The 17,480-nt window shown below is 39.0% G+C and overlaps 1 protein-coding gene across 1 annotated transcript in view; it reads left to right on the top strand.

Annotated features, from left to right (window-relative positions):
* Nucleotides 1-17,480, top strand: part of CACHD1 (cache domain containing 1) — a 211,225-nt gene that overhangs the window by 17,912 nt on the left and 175,833 nt on the right. Inside the window, 1 exon segment of the mRNA XM_079136579.1 lies at nucleotides 16,964-17,050. Within this exon segment, the coding sequence (XP_078992705.1) occupies nucleotides 16,964-17,050 (87 nt within the window).

Raw genomic sequence — 17,480 nt, forward strand, 5'->3', positions numbered from 1 at the left:
TCAGGTGGGAAAGAGGGGAGTGCTATAATATAGGTGGCTACAATTTATTGAACACTTACTATGCTGTACATGCCTTACTAAGCACAATTTAAGTACTGACTGTTATCACTTAACTCAGACATACATTGCCCAGTGTGTGCTTCTGATTGCCTTGGCTGAAGGTATAAACAGCTCTAAGTTCTTTCAGCTTAGCCCCTGTTCATCAGGGAAGAAGGACTTTTCGGGATATTTTTGTCGTTATTCAGTAGTTTCAGCAAAAAGATGCATTTCAAATTCCCAAAGGGCAGAAGCGATGTTCTTTCTGGTTCCTACAGGTCTGACTGGGTCTGGTTTCCTCTTGAAATGTCTCCCTGTGATGTTATGACTTAAAAGATGGAGGGCTGTTTGATCCAAGCCTGGGATTTGTTGGCTACAGGGTTTTTGTTAATAGAAAACACTCACACACCTCTGGGGGGAGAAATTAAAGCACATACTTCCTCCTCTCTGACCTCTGAACCCTTGCCATTTACATCAAACACTCTCTGGGAGAGAACGCTAAATTAATAATCTGTTAGAACCCTGTCTAACCAGCCCTACTTTCAACTTGGCCATTCTCTCCTCAAACTGATGAGTTTCCATCTCTGGAGATGTGTGTGTCCTCCAGAGGTCTGAACAGAGAGAACGTGCTTGGCAAGTGAAGAGCATGGCTCACACGCTGTTCTCCAAGCACCACGATTCAGTTCTCTCACCTTTCAAGAACAAGTGTGCAGTGGTTGTACAGTGGCCAAGTGAGGTGGCCTCGCCAAGCCTTGATTCCTTTATCTGTAAAGTGGGGATTTTACCTTACCTTGGGAGAGTTGTAGTGAAGACCAAAGGAAAGAATGCATATAAAAGCACTTTGTATCGTGCTCTTTAGTTATAACCTTTTATTTTCAGGGGAGATCAGCAAATTGTGGTGAGAATATAGGTCCAGAGCAATATTTACTCTTTGAAAAGGTAGGCTTAAAAGCACCTGTCCTTTAATTTCCAGTACGCTTTCAAACCTATGGGATTCTTGTATAAAAATCTAAAGATGAAATCCAGAAAAATTTTGCTTAAGTATTTTTTTTTTTTTTTTTTTTTTTTTTTTTTTTGTGGTGCTGGGGATCGAACCCAGGGCCTTGGGCTTGCGAGGCAGGCACTCTACCGACTGAGCTATATCCCCGGCCCCTTAATTAATTTTTAAAAAGTTATTTAACCTGTTAAATAATCAGTAGAGACCAATATGATCTGACTGTAATATTTCTTCAGTTCCATGACTGTAATATTAATAGTGCCTTAAATTTGCTACCTTGCTTTAGGGCTTGGGCAGTAGTTGCTCTCAGTGGTCCAAACTGTAAATATTCAGGGCATAAATATCAAGGTCCTTCTATATAGTAACCCAAAATGGTAGGAAAACAGGTGCCTTTCTTCAAAAATTGCTTCCTCTTTTTTTTTTTTAATTAATAAAAACTAACAGTGAGACACTATGTTGTATTAAAATCATGTACATTGTTCACCAATTGATTTCCTTAAAGATCTTTTATTAGCTTGCTTGCTTGCTTGTTTGCTGCACTGGGGATTGACTGCAGAGTCTCACACACACTAGGCAAGCACTTTACCACTGAGCTACAGCCCTAGGCCTTTTTTTTTTTTTTTTTTTTTTAATATATTTGATGTTGATGGGCCTTGATTTTATTCATTTATTTATATGTAGTGCTGAGGATCTAACCCAGTGCCTCACACATGCCAGGCAAGCGTTCTACCACTGAGCCACAACCCCAGCACCTCCTACCCCCCAGGCCTTTTTAATTTTGAGACAGGCTCTCACTAAGTTGCCCAGGCTCCCCTCAAACTTGTGATTCTCCTGCCTAAGCCTCCCAAGTAGTTGGGATTACAGGTGTGTATCATTGTAGTTTTCTTTCTTGACTAAAGGAACTCTGAAACTCCCCCTGAATATTTCTCCATAAATTAAATAAGGGGGGAGGGCACTATTTTTTTTTTTTTTTTTAACAAATTTGGAAACAAAGGTGAAGAAAATCTGTTCCATCTAGGCAGTATTGTTCATTTGGAAAAAGAAGAGGAGGATTGAAGAAGCTCTTGTGTGCCTGTAGTAAAAACAATCTGCATTTGGGAGACATTTTATCCTCAGTAAGTCTATTGGCAATCTTTGCTGCCTGAGAAATAAGAGCATTTTTATAATTTGAGGAAACTCCAGGGAAAGGCAGCCTTGTTCTGATAGCATGGAGTTGGGTGTGCCATTGTCACGATGCAGCAGCATTGGCCTGGGTGCCCCCCTTTTCCAGCCTTTGTTCATGTGTCTGTTCATGTCCTTGGTCGACACCGAATGGATCTGGATCTCTGCAGTCCAGGCTCACAGGAACCGTTTTCTGCTCATCACAGTCCTTCCTGGAGGCCCTCCCAGTTCTAAACCCCTCACCCTCTGCCACAGAGAGCCACTGGGCTCCTTCTTATCCAGAACCTGTGCAGATACTAGCACATGGTGGTGGCACCCTGCTTATTCTATTTTTTGAGTTATCATAAATGCAAAGATAGCATCTGTTGCTGGGACTTCCTGAGTGTTTATTGTCCACTTATTTAATCTTCTACCATAAAAGTCATCATCAGGTCCATTTTTTTTTTCTCAGCCTGACTTCCCACTGGAGAGTCATGGAAAACGCCATGGTGTGAAGAGAGCACTGGGTTCATCCCTGGGCAGTTGGTGGTTGCCTCTGTTTTCTTACTGCCCCTTTGGGACCCCACAGAACTATGCTCTTGCCCTTGTGAGCTTCTTGGGGGTTGAGATTAAGTCCATTTTCCCTGAATCCTTAATACCTTCAAGAGAGCCTTGGACAAATGTAGGTGCTCAGTAAGGGCCAAATGAAACAGTGAATTTGGAACCAAAGCCTCGGGGAGCCACCTGATCTCTCCAGATCACGTTCCTCCCTAGTACAAGGGGGTAAATAATACTCGCATTGATCCCCAGGAGTTTGTAATCATAAAGAAGCCATCAGGTGAAGAGCTTAGTCACTCATTAAGCCATTGATAATAGTGTAAATACATAACTGGGCACCTCACTTATATATTCTGGGGAAATGTATCATACATTTTATGGGAAAATTACTTATTTCATTTTGTACTTCCCACTCCGTAGATTTTAGGAACAGTGTGCAAAGTGTGTATGACTGTGCAGGGAGTGATTAGGCCTCTCTTCTCATGACTTATACATTGCAAGGAACATTTCCAAACTGTTATGGCCCATAACCGGGCCACGTGAGTGTGTGAAGTGTCTGGAGGCAGCCGTGCAGATACCAACCAACTCAGCCTGCAAGCTGCAGCAGCCTCGTTGGACATTTTAGCTACACCTTCCTTTCCCCTGGGAATTACCAACGAGGGGGGAGGCCCCCTGCCACTAATTTTAAGTCTTCCCTCCTCCCAGCCACATACACACACCTTTTCTCCTCCCTGCAGTGGACTTAAACACATTTTTCGGGGCTGATTTGGTGAGCTCATGGTCTTCATAATCTCCTTAGAGAAGGGTATGCACATTAAGGCGACGTATTTAATAGACACAGCGCCCCTGTGAAAGAGTGCTTTGTGGAAGGGAGCCTTTGTGTATTTCTCCATCTCACAGCAGTTCCTGGGGCGCTTCCCAAGTCTCCCTGACACTGAATGGCAGAGCTGGGAAGGATCCTGCTCCAGAATAATGGGAGGGGGCGCTGGGGCGGGAGCAGGGAGGAGGCCAGCATTGGAATGCGGAGACCATGGTGTTGGCACTCCAGGGCTGAGCATCTTAACCTTTTCTCTTCTTACCCCCAGCTGGGGACTTTGCATTTTCAATGAGAGCCCCTCTACCCTGAGCTCCAGTGAAAGTGGATCACTTTAAGCCTGCAACAATGATGGTTTCTTATCCTCTTAGTTAATGTTTTAGATAACTTTCTTTCAGACCAGGTAGGGGCTTGTAATGTGGGCCTGTGGCTCTGCCTTTGCCTGGTAAGACATGTGAAATTTTTCATCTCTTCTAACCATCTTTCCCCATCCTCCAGCTTTCTCTTAGTTTTAAATAAATCTTTGCATTTGTATATGTGGACAAGAAGTGTTGTATTAGTGACCTATCATGAACAGCTGTCAAAGAGAGAATTTACTTTCAAATGCTAACATCCCCAACATCTCAAAAGTTTTGTTAGACAAAGGATTTACACTGTCTTTTCCCTTAAATTTAATGTGTAAACTCTAATCTGGAATTTAACCAAGGGAAACTCTTTTATTCACTTGAAATAAAATCACAAGGATTATGCCTGATAATGGTTCCTTATATTTCCAGGGAAGAAAAAAATATTCTCAATAATTTATAGATAAGGCTTGCTCATTTGGGGGGCACCTTTCATGTACCAGGTTAGAATTCCTATTTTTAATGCAGATGGCTACTGACTTCAGAAAGAGTAAATAGTTTATCCAAGAATTGAAAGTCACAAAGCAGTGAAGGTGGGATTCAAACCTGTCAGCTTCTGCCTGAACACTTAGTTTAATTACATTAAGTGATTCAGCATTTAATGAGTCTTGTAATGTTTGCTTAAATCTTTGTGTAGGAAACTCTGGAGAATATGGGCACGGGTTAGGAGAGGAACTGTGTTTTTTGTGAGACTCAGTCAGGAGGAAATACTTGACAGATGCGGTAGTGGAAGGCATATTTGTGCATTTCACTCCTCTCTCCCAAGGAGGCTTGTCTGGAATACCTCTCCATTTGCTACTCAGGGAGAATGTGGAATATATGTGGAAGCAATTTGAAAACCAGAAATGATTGCACATGTGAAGTTTTATTATCATCAGTGACAGGATGGGAACAGAGAAAAGGAAAGAAAACCTGAGAAGAGAAGGCTATATTCCAATCTCAAGTAAGTTTTATAATAAACAATGTCTACCCCCAGTTCTGAAATTATTTCCTGATATGTTTGGAAAAGCTCTCCTGTGTACTTGAAGTTGGTTTCTTCTTAACTTTCTTCGATGAAACAGATAAAGTGGCTGCTATTATTGCTCGCACAGTCTCTTTGTATCCTTGAGAGACTGTGAGGGGCTTCCTTATGAAGTCCATGTGATTTATTGTATGAAAGGGTGTGTCCCCAGTGTACTTGATCCATCTACCTGGATTAAGTTTGGTGGATGGACTCTGCCCTTAGTTGTTGATTGGGAAAGAGATGGGAAGATACACATAAACAGAAAGAGAAGCAATACAGTGCTATTTTTATTTTACTTGGAGCTAAAGAATTGCACTTTTTTTTTTTTTTTTACCCCAAGTTAGTATAATCAGTTTTCAAAGGGTCCCTAGTAAGTACTAAGTCACCATATTCTTCATATCAGTCTACTTAATTTTCCCTTTTATCTCTTACAGTATTATAATTGTGTCTCCCTCTTAGTCCATTTCTTCTCAGGATTGTCATTTACTAGGAAATAGAACAAAAGTTGAAATATCTAATTCATTTCTTTAAAAATAAAGAACATGTATGGACTTCCCACCCTTTTTTATTGGCTGGGACATTGGTAGTTCTATTTTAGTTTTACTATAATGTATTTGAGTAGCTTTGAATGTACTGCCAAAGGCAAGAGGGCACTTAAAACCTGTGCATTTTATAGTGATTTGTTCGCCAAGCTGGCTGCTGTCCCAGACAGTGCATCCCTGAACATGGGTGGTGGTGAAAGAGACTTGATGTTTAGTGTTTGTTTGAACCTCATTGAGACCTAGGCTTTGAAATATGTGGAATAGTTGGCTTCTGCTAATAAGCTCAAGGTTCTATAAAGGATGCCAGGATCATGCAAAATGGCCCCACCTTAGTCTTACTGGAAATATTTTGATTGCTTTTTAAAAAACTTCTTAGTAGTAGTAGGATTTAAGATACTCCCACCTGGAATATCTCAGAGGTAGTGTGCTGAAGAGTGGAGAATACTCCAGTAATCCCTAGCTGGGAAACCATCTTCTGCATCTGGCTCTACATCTGGCTGATCACTTAGCTTTGCAGTGCTATGGTTTCCTCCTGCAATCTACTAGAACCCTTCCTGGTCTAATTTTCTAGGATTATGTGCTGACTCAAAGTTTCCTAGTCTTTTATAACCAAAGGCATCTCACTTAGAATATTTGTTGTACTTGAAATTATGGTACATTATAGTGTGCAAACTTCACTGACTTTGAAAATGGAATGGACCGTTGTTATGGTTTAGATATGAGGTGTCCCCCAAAATCTTATATGTGAGACAAGAATGCTCAGAGGTCAAATGATTAGATTATGAGAGGTGTAACCTAATCGGAGGATTAATCCAAAGATATGGATTAACTTGGTGGTAGCTGTAGGCCGGTGGGGGTGTGGCCAGAGGAGGTAGGTAACTTGGAGTCATTTCTGTGGGGTTTGTATTTTGTCCCTGGTGAGTGAAGCACTCTTTGTGCATCTTGGTGCCATGTCTTAAGCTGCTTTCCTCTGCTACACCCTTCCTCCATGATGTTCTGCCTCATCTCGGGCCCATAGCCATGGAGTCAGTCAACCATGAACTGAACCTCTGAAACCATGATTCAAAATCACCTTTTCTTCCTTTACATTGTTCTTGTCAGGTTTTTGGTCACAGTGATGCAAAGCTGACCACAAGAATAAAAAACAACTGTAGAGTAAATTCCTGTTCTAAATAATGAGAAGTTTTACTTATTTGCTTATATTTTCGGTACTGGAAATTGAACCCAGGGGCCCATTTAATTTTGTATTTTGAGACAGGGCCTCACTAAGTTGCTCAGGCTGGCCTTGGACTTTTGATCCTCCTGCCTCAGCCTCCTGAGTTCCTAGAGTTACAGATGTAAGTCACCATGCCCAAATACCCAATAAGAATTTTAATAAAAGAGGCCAGGCAAGGTGGCACACGCCTATAATCCCAGCAGCTCCGGAGGCTGAGGCAGGAGGATTGAAAGTTCAAAGTTAGCCTCAGCAAAAGCGAGGCACTAAGAAACTTATTGAGACCCTGTCTCTAAATAAAATACAAAATAGGGCTGGGAATGTGGCTCAGTGGTAAAGTGCCTCTGAGTTCAATCCCCTGTACCAAAACAAAAAGAAGAATTTTAGTAAAAGAGATGGTATGCTGGGAATTGAGAACAAAAATCTGTTAGAGTGGTAAAGTAAACCAAGGTTTCTTCCAGTTGAAGCAAACTGAGAAAGCTTTACTTATGGGTCAATTTATGGGTCAGTGAAATCAGATGCTTTGGACTACCTTCCTATAGGATAGTCATGCGTGGAAGCCCAATTTCCTCAAAACCTAGTTTTCCCTTAGAAGTTACCTCAAAAAGAGGGGGAAAATGAGCTTCCCTTAAGTGGCTTCCTGTCCTGGGTTTCCATGGAGAGAACATTTTCAAGATTAAAGGACTCTGGCTGTCATTTTTGACCTGAGGGGTCTTAAGATTTATGTTTCAAAGCAGGGTGGGAATTAGTTCTTCTTTTTTTTTCTTTTATCACATGTGTGTGTGTTTGGGCAAATTCACTTTTTTTTTTTTCTTTCCAAAAATGCTGAGAGTTGAAGAATAGTCAGCCTATTTGCTACCGTATTTATTAGCTTTGCAGTAAAGAGAGAATAAGAAATAGAAATATAGTCTGTCAGATTTTCTAGGACCTCTATCACCAAAGTGAAGGCAGAGCTTTTCTTTTTTCCCTGTCAGCTGATAATACTGTACAGCTTTGGTCAGTAATGGTCCTTTGATTAGACACTGATTCAGCCAGTATTTTCTAGCACCTACTGTATGCTCCACAGTGCCTCCTGAGGACCTGGGGTACAAAAAGAAAAGGACACAGACCCTGCATTTCGCTCACTGCTGGCGGGCTGGGGGAACTGTAAGAGTCCTTCTCAGTTTTGAAACTTCACTTCCAATTATTATAGCCAGCAGTGGTTAGCAAGGGAAGGACAGAGGAAGCCCTTAGCCACCAAGAATAAGGTTTCAAAGTCAGGTGAGATTAACATGATGGATAAGAACACCAAGGCTATTTGGAGTTATATAATCCAAGAAAAAATACCTGGAGAGAGCCTGGATCAGCTGACAGTTAGCCCTGATTGATTCTCTCTGCTCTCAGCAAAGAAGTTATCCCATGTGAAGAAAATAACCAAAACAACTGGGCACCAGAGCAGCAAAGTGGGCAGAGGCCAGGAGTGAGTGTGAGCTGGATCTCAAGCCCCCTGACAGGCCTCAGGCATTCTTCTCTCCAGGACGCCCTCCCTGATCCTTTGAACACTAGGAGAAAGCTGGCATAGTTCAGTATAACTTATAGATGGCTACCAGAGAGAAAGCAGAGGAAACTCACAACACCATATAGACATTGATTAGTGCAGTTTTTAAAATCATGTATGTACATGATTCATGAATCACTTATGTGCCTAGCATAGCACTGCAGTTCAGTAAATGGAAACTATTCATGTCTCCTCTGTATTTTCTGTTTGAAACCAGAATATTATTTGTCTTACAAAACGTTCAGTATAAATCTGTATTAGATCATAGTTGTACTGTAACACTTTGTATTTCTTTAATCATTGTCTTCCTGAGATTTCCAGAGTTTACTGAATCTTCATTTTTTTCACGGGAAGGTGCCTTCAAGGCTCATTTCCTTTTAAACAAGAGGAATCTGAAGTTCAAAGCAATGGGGGTTTTTGCTCACATTTGCTGAAATAATTGGTGATGGAACCTAAATGAAAAGCCCAGTCTCCTGGTGTTTGATCCAGTAGTACTTCTGTCACACTATACCACCTCTTCGTATTTGAAATACAAGACAAGGTTTAGTTCCAGGCCTCAGCTTCTTGGATATCAAGTCTTGCCTACAGAGTTCATTACTTTATTTAAGATACTCTACTTTTCTCCCTTTCTTCCTTTTTTCTTTTCTTTTTCTTTCTTTCTTGTTTTTTTTTTTTTTTTTTTTTTTTTGTGTGTGTGAAATTTGCAATATGCCTGCTTTAGCCTCCTGAACAGCTGAGCATACAGGTGTGCACCACTGTGCCTGGCTCAAATACTCTTTTGATTCTCTCTTCTTTTGTCTCCCTGTTAGGACTGAGAATGGTAACTTAGTTGTCCTCTGTGTCTCATGGTCTTAGGTAGGGTGTTGACTATAATGGGCTGATTGGACTGTTTCCCTGGTTAAGATAATAGAAGGAAAGTACATTCATGGTTTATATTAAAGTATATGGATTATTTCCCTCCCTTCATAACTTGAAGGAATGCTTTATAAGGAATGAATGACTTAAGCCTCCTTTTACCCAATCCTTACAGGTCTATTAAATAGGTCAAGTTCCTTGTTAGTCTGGGCTGTACATCCCTGGAAGTAGTACTGAAGGCTACACACCAGTCCTTATCAGCATATCCACATGTCTTTATATTTGCTCATGACAAGACTCCAGACAGACTTTTTTTCCAGTTGCTTTTTGTACAACTGTTGGTTCACTTTCCCAGACTGGGTGTGGTCTCTGATGTCAAAGGACTTGGCCAGTCTCCTATTTGTGCTGATTATTGTCAGTTTTCTTGGCCATTGCCTTAAAGGCACCTAAGCTTCCATAAAATTGCCTTCTAACAACCTAAATGATACTCATCCGCAGTCACTTGTCTTCATGTTCAAAACTGTTGGCAATTCATTGGGAAGAATAAGAGATACAGAATAGCTAAAGAAATACTAAGCAAGAAAAGCAGAGCAGGAGGCATCATCCAAATGGACATGAAAACCAATGGAACAGAATAGAAGACAGAGACAAAACCACATACCTACAGCCATCTGATATTTGACAAAGGTGCCATGTTTTGAAGATGAGACAGCATTTTTTAGACAAATGGTGCTGGGAAAACTGGATAACTATTTGTAGAAAAACAAAACTAGACCCCCATCTCTCTCCCTGCACAAAATTCAAATTGAAATGGATCAAAGACTTAGGAATTAGACCAGAAACTTTACAACTCCTAGAAGAGAACATACAGTCATATAGGAGCTGGCACTGACTTCCTTAACAAGACCCCCAAACACAAGAAATAAATCTCAAAATCAATCAATGGGATGTACAACAAAGGAAACAAGAGCATGAAGAGAGAGCCTACAGAATGGAAGAAAATTTTGGCTAGCTACTCCTCCAATAGATTAAAATCCAGAATATTCAAAGAACTAAAAAAACTTAACAACCAAAACCCCTAAATAACCCTATCAATGAATGGGCAAAAAACTAAACAGACACATCTCAAAGAAGAAACACAAGCGCTGGGATTGTGACTCAGTGGTAGAGCACTCGCCTGGCATGTGTAAGGCACTGGGTTTGATCCTCAGCACACCACATAAATAAAAATAAATAAAGTAAAGGCATTATGTCCATCAACAACTAAAAAATAAAAAAAATTAAAAAAGAAGAAACACAAATGGCTAATAAATACATGAAAAAACATTCAACATCTCTAGCAATCAGGGAAATGCAAACGAAAATTACACTAAGATTCCATCTCACTCCAGCCAGAATGGCAATGATCAGTAGCTGGATTATGGAACCAACCTAGATGCCCCTCAGTAGATAAATGGATAAAGAAACTGTGGTATATATACACAATGGAATATTATTCAGCTATAAAGAAGAATAAAATTATGGCATTTGCAGGTAAATGGATGGAGCTGGAGGATATCATGCTAAGTGAGATAAGCCAATCCCAAAAATCCAGAAGCTGAATGTTTTCTCTGATAAGTGGATGATGATACATAACAAGGCGGGGAGGGGGTAAGGCAAGAATGGAGGAAAGATGAATTGTGCAGAGGAAAATGAGGGGTGGGGAGAGGGCGGAGGGAAGGAAAGATAATAGAATGAGACAAACATCATTACCTTATGTACAAGTGTGATTGTACATAAACGGTGTGACTACTTCATGTGCAACCAGAGAAATGAAAGTTGTACCCCATTTGTGTGCAATGAATCAAAAAATAATTTAAAAAAATGAAAGGGATTAGGACTCAAGAGACCTAGGCGTACATAGGTGGTTAGAAAAAAAAAACAAAACAAAAACAACAGAAATGATGGATGTATCCTGCTAACCCAAACTCAGAACTATTTGAGAAAAATTTAACTTTGATTCAATGATCCAAAATCTTATTGAGAAATCAGATATAGGCAATCCTCTAGAATTTTGCCCAATATTTCCCAAGGATAAAAAAATGGACTATTTTTTAGGCTATCCCTAAACTATAAAAACTAAAGACAATGGACTTATGTTAATATTACTTTCTTACAGGTACATACTTTAACAGCGGAGGTTAACACAAATCCACTATACTAGTTTAACGCAGATCAAACATATTAGTTAGAGCTAACAAAATCTCTTTACCTAGAGTGAATTTTCAAGTACTCTGAATATTGACCCTTTAATATGTGACTTGCACATATTTTTTCCTCCTCTACAGGTTGCCTTTTAGCTCTGTTCCCAGTGTTCTTTGCTGTGTAGAAGTGTTCAAGTGTGATGCAGTCCCACCTGTCTATTCTGCTTTGTTGCCTCTGTTTTTGGTGTCATATTCAGAAGTTCCTGCCAAATTCAGTGTTATGAAGCTTTGCCCTATGGTTCCCTCTAGAAATTTTATAGTTTGGGCCTTACATTTATGTTTTTAACACATTTAAATAATATTTAACTATAAAGAGATTTCTTTTCCCCTGTCCCCCATAATATACTAACATATCTCTATTTGACATTCTTTTTTTTTTTTTTTTTTTTTTTTTTTTTTTTTTGCGGTGCCTGGGATTGAACCCAGGGCCTTGTGCTTGCAAGGCAAGCACTCTACCGACTGAGCTATATCCCCAGCTCACATATCTCTATTTGTGAGGTAAGGTATTGTCAGATCCAATGTCTCGTAATCTCTTTCTAAAGGTACTTTAGCCGCTTCTACTGACTCCACACCTTACTTTGGGGGTTTATTTCTGAAGTCAGCATACAAGTTAAAGATCTAAACTGCCTCTAAGGAATCCCTTACATTTCTGCCAGGTACGGTAGCACACACCTGTAATCTCAGCTCTGGAGGCTCAGGCAAGAGAATTGCAAGTTCAAAGCCAGCCTCAGCAACTTAGTGAGGCCCTAAGCAATTTGGCAAACCATCTCAAAATAAAAAATAAAAGAAAGGCTGGGAATATGGGTCAGTGGTTGAGTGCTTTTGGGTTCACTTCCCAATACCCGCCCCCCCCCAAAAAAAATCTCTTAAAATCTATAAAGAGAAGTATACCTGGTTGTGTCTGTTTTATATAATATTTACATAAATGCATTCATTTCTGCATATGATAGAATAACATATACTCAAGATCTATGTTTTTTTGAACACTAGAATGCTGCTGAGTGCAGCAAAATCCTCACTCTATGGGACAGATCTGGAATTGGAACCATTTGAGGAAACAGATTCAAGTTCTTCAACTTAATTAACTTCTGATTATATATTCTTTGAGTGCCAATACTCAGTCCTCGATACTTTAACTATTATTTGTCAATATTCTGTAACTTCACTACATTAATCTTCTACCCCTGAACAAACTGCTTTAAAGATGAGAATTACAGGGGCTGGGGAGATAGCTCAGCTGGTAGAGTACTTGTCTCACAAACACAAGGCCCTGAGTTCAATTCCCAGTACCACCAAAAAAAAAAAAAAAAAAAAAAAAGAAGAAGAAAAGATGAGAATTACAGCTGCATAAAAAATAAAAAAAAATTCATAATGAAACTTCCAATAAAAAAAGAATACGAACATTAATAAATGCTGGCAAGGATATGAAGAAGGTACAATTGTACATTGTTGGGGGACTGCAGACTCTTATACCACTCTGAAAAGCAGTGTGGAGAATTCTCAAAAAAAAAAAAAAAAAAAAAAAAAACTAGGGATGGAACCACCATATGACCCACCTGTCCTACTCCTTGGTATTTTCCCCAAAGATCTAAAATACTGTAGCCATACAGCCACCTCAGTGTCTGTAGCAGCACAGTGCACAATAGCTAAATTATGGAATCAACCCATATGCCTGTCAATAGATGAATGAATTAAGAAATTGTGTACACACACACACACACACACACATACACACACACAGAGTTTCACTTAGCCATTAAAAAAAAATAATAACATTTGCTAGTAAATGGATGGAAATTGAGGATATCATGCAAAGTGAAATAAGCCAAACTCAGAAACTCAAAGGTTGAATGTTTTCTGTCTTATGTAGAAGCTAGAGTAAAATAAAGCAGAGAGGGAGGGAAGGATAGGATAACATAAAGAAACAACCAAATATAATTTAATAGATGAGCAAAAAAGAAATCTAGTAAAGGAAGGAGAATGGGAGAGGGGAGGGAGGCCTGGGAAGGGGAGATCATGAACTGAAATCAATTTCAATGCATGTATATGAGTTTTTCTGGGATAAACCCAACTTCTATGGATAACTATAAAGCGCTGATAAGAGAAAAGAAAACTGTTGGCAAGTACACAAAATAAGTGACGATGGCAGAAAAGAAGCCAGGGAGGAAAGTACCCCACACACTGCAGAGCATCTGACTCTACTGAATCCAGAACTCTGTGCTGGATTTGGTCATATTATAAGATGGAGAGGGCATGTTGTAGGTGGTCACAGTAGATACACTGGAAGAAGGATCTCATATCTCATTGTACCTATCATAGGTAACTTGAAGGAACCCAATCCTCAGTGCTTTGAATTTACAGTAGTTGTTAGATACACTGCTAGTTCTTATTGACTAATACATTAATAAAGAAACTTATAACTTAAAAGTATTTTATGATTGGTATTCATTGCAAGCCTGTGTGTTTTAGTTTATGCATTTAAACTCATGATTCTGAGAGGATATTCACATACATGTTGCACTGACCTTGAGTTCTGTGGCACAAAAAACCCTAGGAGTCCTGGCCCAAGATAGATTGAAGTGGTGGGCTGGAGCAGTAGCTCAGTGGCAGAGCACTTGCCTAGCTTGTGTGAGGCACTGGGTTTGATCCTTAGCACCAGACAAAAATAAACAAAATAAAGGCAGTCTGTCCGTCAACGACTACAAAAAAATTTTTTTTTAATAATAAAAAAAAAAGATTGAAATGGCTTTCCTTGATCTTAAGATATTAGTGTCTCAATTGTGACTTCTAGGTTTGGCTCCAGAGAAGCATAGAGAACTCTTTGTTTTTTGATGGCTTTGGCTGGGTAACCACACAAGTCACTTCTGATCACCAGCCCTTGGCCACAGTTGGTCACATGACCCCACTTAGCTGCAAGCTGGGACTGTGGCAGGGTACTTGGGAAGTCCAACAGCAGCACCATATCTGTTTTGCAGTAATTTGCTTTTCATTGATCCAGAGGGGTCATCTATCTTCAACCTTCAACATATCTATATTCTAAATAGTATCCTTGATTGGACTTGCAAAAAAAAAAAAAAAAAAAGAAAAGCAACCACAGAAGTGAAATTTCTGTGCATGCTAGTCTAATATTGATGTTCATATACTAATTATAAGAATTAGCCTATTGTTATGCATAAGTAGAAAGAGTTTAGAATTCTATAATTGAGCTATGCTTACAAATTAAGAATCTCTATTCCCTCGTCCTGCATTTTAATAAATAAAAAGAAAAGAGTGTGGGCTCACTATCATTGTATTTTCTAGGAAAGAAATTAAAGGGAAGAGAGTGAGTGATGACCAGAATATAAAAATGGCCTTTGCTACTCTGACTCTATTTCTACTCTATTCCTTGCTTCTCTTAGAGTTCACGATCTCTGCTCCTACCAGCTCCATCTTTGTTTTATGTATTGTTTCTCTTGGGAAAAATCCAATTTCAGTCCTCATGACCAGAGGCCTTCTAGCCTACCTGGTTCTAGCTGCCTTGGTTTGTTTTAGTCTTGCCTCACTGCCTACCTCTTTGAACTGATTTATGCCTTCTTGTGTTGATGCCTTCAGCAATTAATTTCATTCCATATTTTAACTACTTAGAAAATATTATCTGAATGGTTTCTAGAAATTACTTCTACTCGTGGCAAAAAAGAATTTCTGGTGAAATGACTTCTACTTCTGGTATTTTGTGCACACAAAGACTGAACCATGATAAGTATAATGTAAACACTTATGAAATATTGCCTATAAGTACCTTTTTCCTAAATTAGGGATTGTCTCCATGAAAAGGTATAAAAGAATGCATATTCCACTTTCTCACTTTTTATTCTTGATTGAAGGCTGATGTAAAAGCAACAGGAGTCGTTTCCAGTTAGAAGTCATCAGCACCATCTTATGTTTTTGCCTTTTTTTTTGTGGTGCTGGGAATCGAACCCAAGGCCCTGTTCATGCTGCCACTGAGCTACATCTCCAGCCCTACCATCTTTCTTCTAATAAAACAGGGTCAGTCTCTTAGGAGCAAAAGTGTAGATTTTGAGAGGAGGGAATCATGTGACTTAGAAGTTGTGAACAAACTTGGCCTAGATGCCTCTTTGCTGGCATGGATTAAATAACAGTGATTTAATAATAAATTTAAACGTTCTAGGGGGCTGGGGTTGTGGTTCAGTGGCAAAGCACTTGCCTAGCATGTGTGAGGCACTAGGTTCGATTCTCAGCACCACAAATAAATAAATACAATAAAGGTCCATTAGTTATTTTATATATATATATATAAATATATATATATATATGTTTTAGAATATATATATATATTATATATATATATATGTTTTAGAATATATATATATATATATATATATATATATATGTTTTAGAATTCAGGTTATTATTGCTAAAAGGCATCCTCTTTTCCCTTCATGTTCCTTCTGTATAGGATTCTCCAAATGGCCAGGTGCTGTGGCACACATAATTCCAGCTATATGGGAGGCTGAGACAGGAGAATCACAAGTTCAAATCAGCTTCAGCAACTTAGGGAGACACTGTCTCAAAATAAAAGCATAAAAAGGGCTGGGGATGTAGCTCTGTGGTGGAGTGCCCCTGAGTTCAATCCCCAGTATCAGAAAAAGAACAACCTAAATTTTTATTGTTTTGAATAGAAAAGCCATACAACTAAGCAAGGGTAAAAAGTGTGTCAAGTAGACGCCTTTCCCACAGTCGAGCTGTGAACTTGTTCTGTAATGCACACTTCAAGGCTGTCTTATTTAAGCAAATCCTCCTGAGCCCTAAAATTGATTTGTTGTATTGCTTCCACATTTTTTGCCAACAGTTATTTAGACAGAGCTGAAACGTATTAAACACTGGTTGAGTTCTCCATTGTCCTGTCTGGCACTGTGTTTCTATCCTTAATGTTCACTGGTACACATTAAATCACTAAGGGGCTCATTATGACTGAATTCCAGCCAGGCCTTCGTTTCCTCCACACATGTCCCTGCCTGGTATTGCTTGTAGTCTTTAAACTCCACTTTGCATGTATGCGCATGTGCACACATGTGCATGCACACACACACACTTGTGTGTGTTTTGTTTACAGAGCATAAGATACAGCATGAAATCTTTTCAATTATATTAAAATTTTGTTTTCTATTATACATTCTCTTATGTTGAGGGCATTTCAAGTTAAAAACAAAAATACTAGTTCTGCCTACTTAATGTTAAAATTGGGGTGAAATAGAATAGGTAAGGAGAGGTTGAAGTTTTATTCTAAGTGAAAGTATATGAATAAAGTCAACTGTAATTAAAATCATTTAACCTGTAGTTACATTTTCCAAACCAGAGTGACAGACAGCATTGAAACTGACCACTGAATTATGGAAATTGAACTGAAACGAACCTTGGTTTATTGCATCAATCAAAGTACCTTTTTTTCCCATTTTGGGTGCACTGATCTCCATATAGTCCTGGTGTTAGTGGGAAAACTTGGTCAAAAAGGATAATTACTTTTTTATTTAGTTGCATACTCTTCAAAAGGCAACAGCAAGTATTCATTAATTTCCATCTGATAGAGCAGAACTTTTTTTGTGACTAAACAATTGAAACAGGAAATGACCCAAGATACAGTTTCCATGACACCCTGTCACTTGGATCCAGTTTTCCAGAAGATGAAAGACCAAAGCCGGCTTTTGATAGTGAGTAACTAATTGGACTGGCTGATAGTGGGAGTTTTTTAATGTGAAAAATAAAGGAGAAAAAACTGGAACAGCTGTGTTTTGGTACAGTTGTCTAATCCCCAGATAAAACACTCCAAGGACATTGAAATTGAATAGTGCCTTTAGTTGAGGGGAAAAATCTAAAATCTGTCAAAGCACCAGCTTACTTTAGAGAAAATACAGAATATATTTATGTGGAAAAGCAAAACAAAAACAAAAAAAAAAGAGAAAAATTTTACAGAGCAATTATACTAAGTAATGCCTTTTAGGAATTTGTTCATGAAAAATATGATTTCATATTTTTAAGATGCGCTCTAGCATGTGAAAGAAGAGACTACTTTTTTGGTCCACATTTTCAAATGTGTTTCTGTATAGGGTGGTGGGTACAGCTGATGAGTTTTGTAAGGAA

The sequence above is a fragment of the Sciurus vulgaris genome (genome assembly GCF_902686455.1).
Source record: "Sciurus vulgaris genome assembly, chromosome: 1".
In the NCBI taxonomy this organism is placed as follows: Eukaryota; Metazoa; Chordata; class Mammalia; order Rodentia; family Sciuridae; genus Sciurus; species Sciurus vulgaris.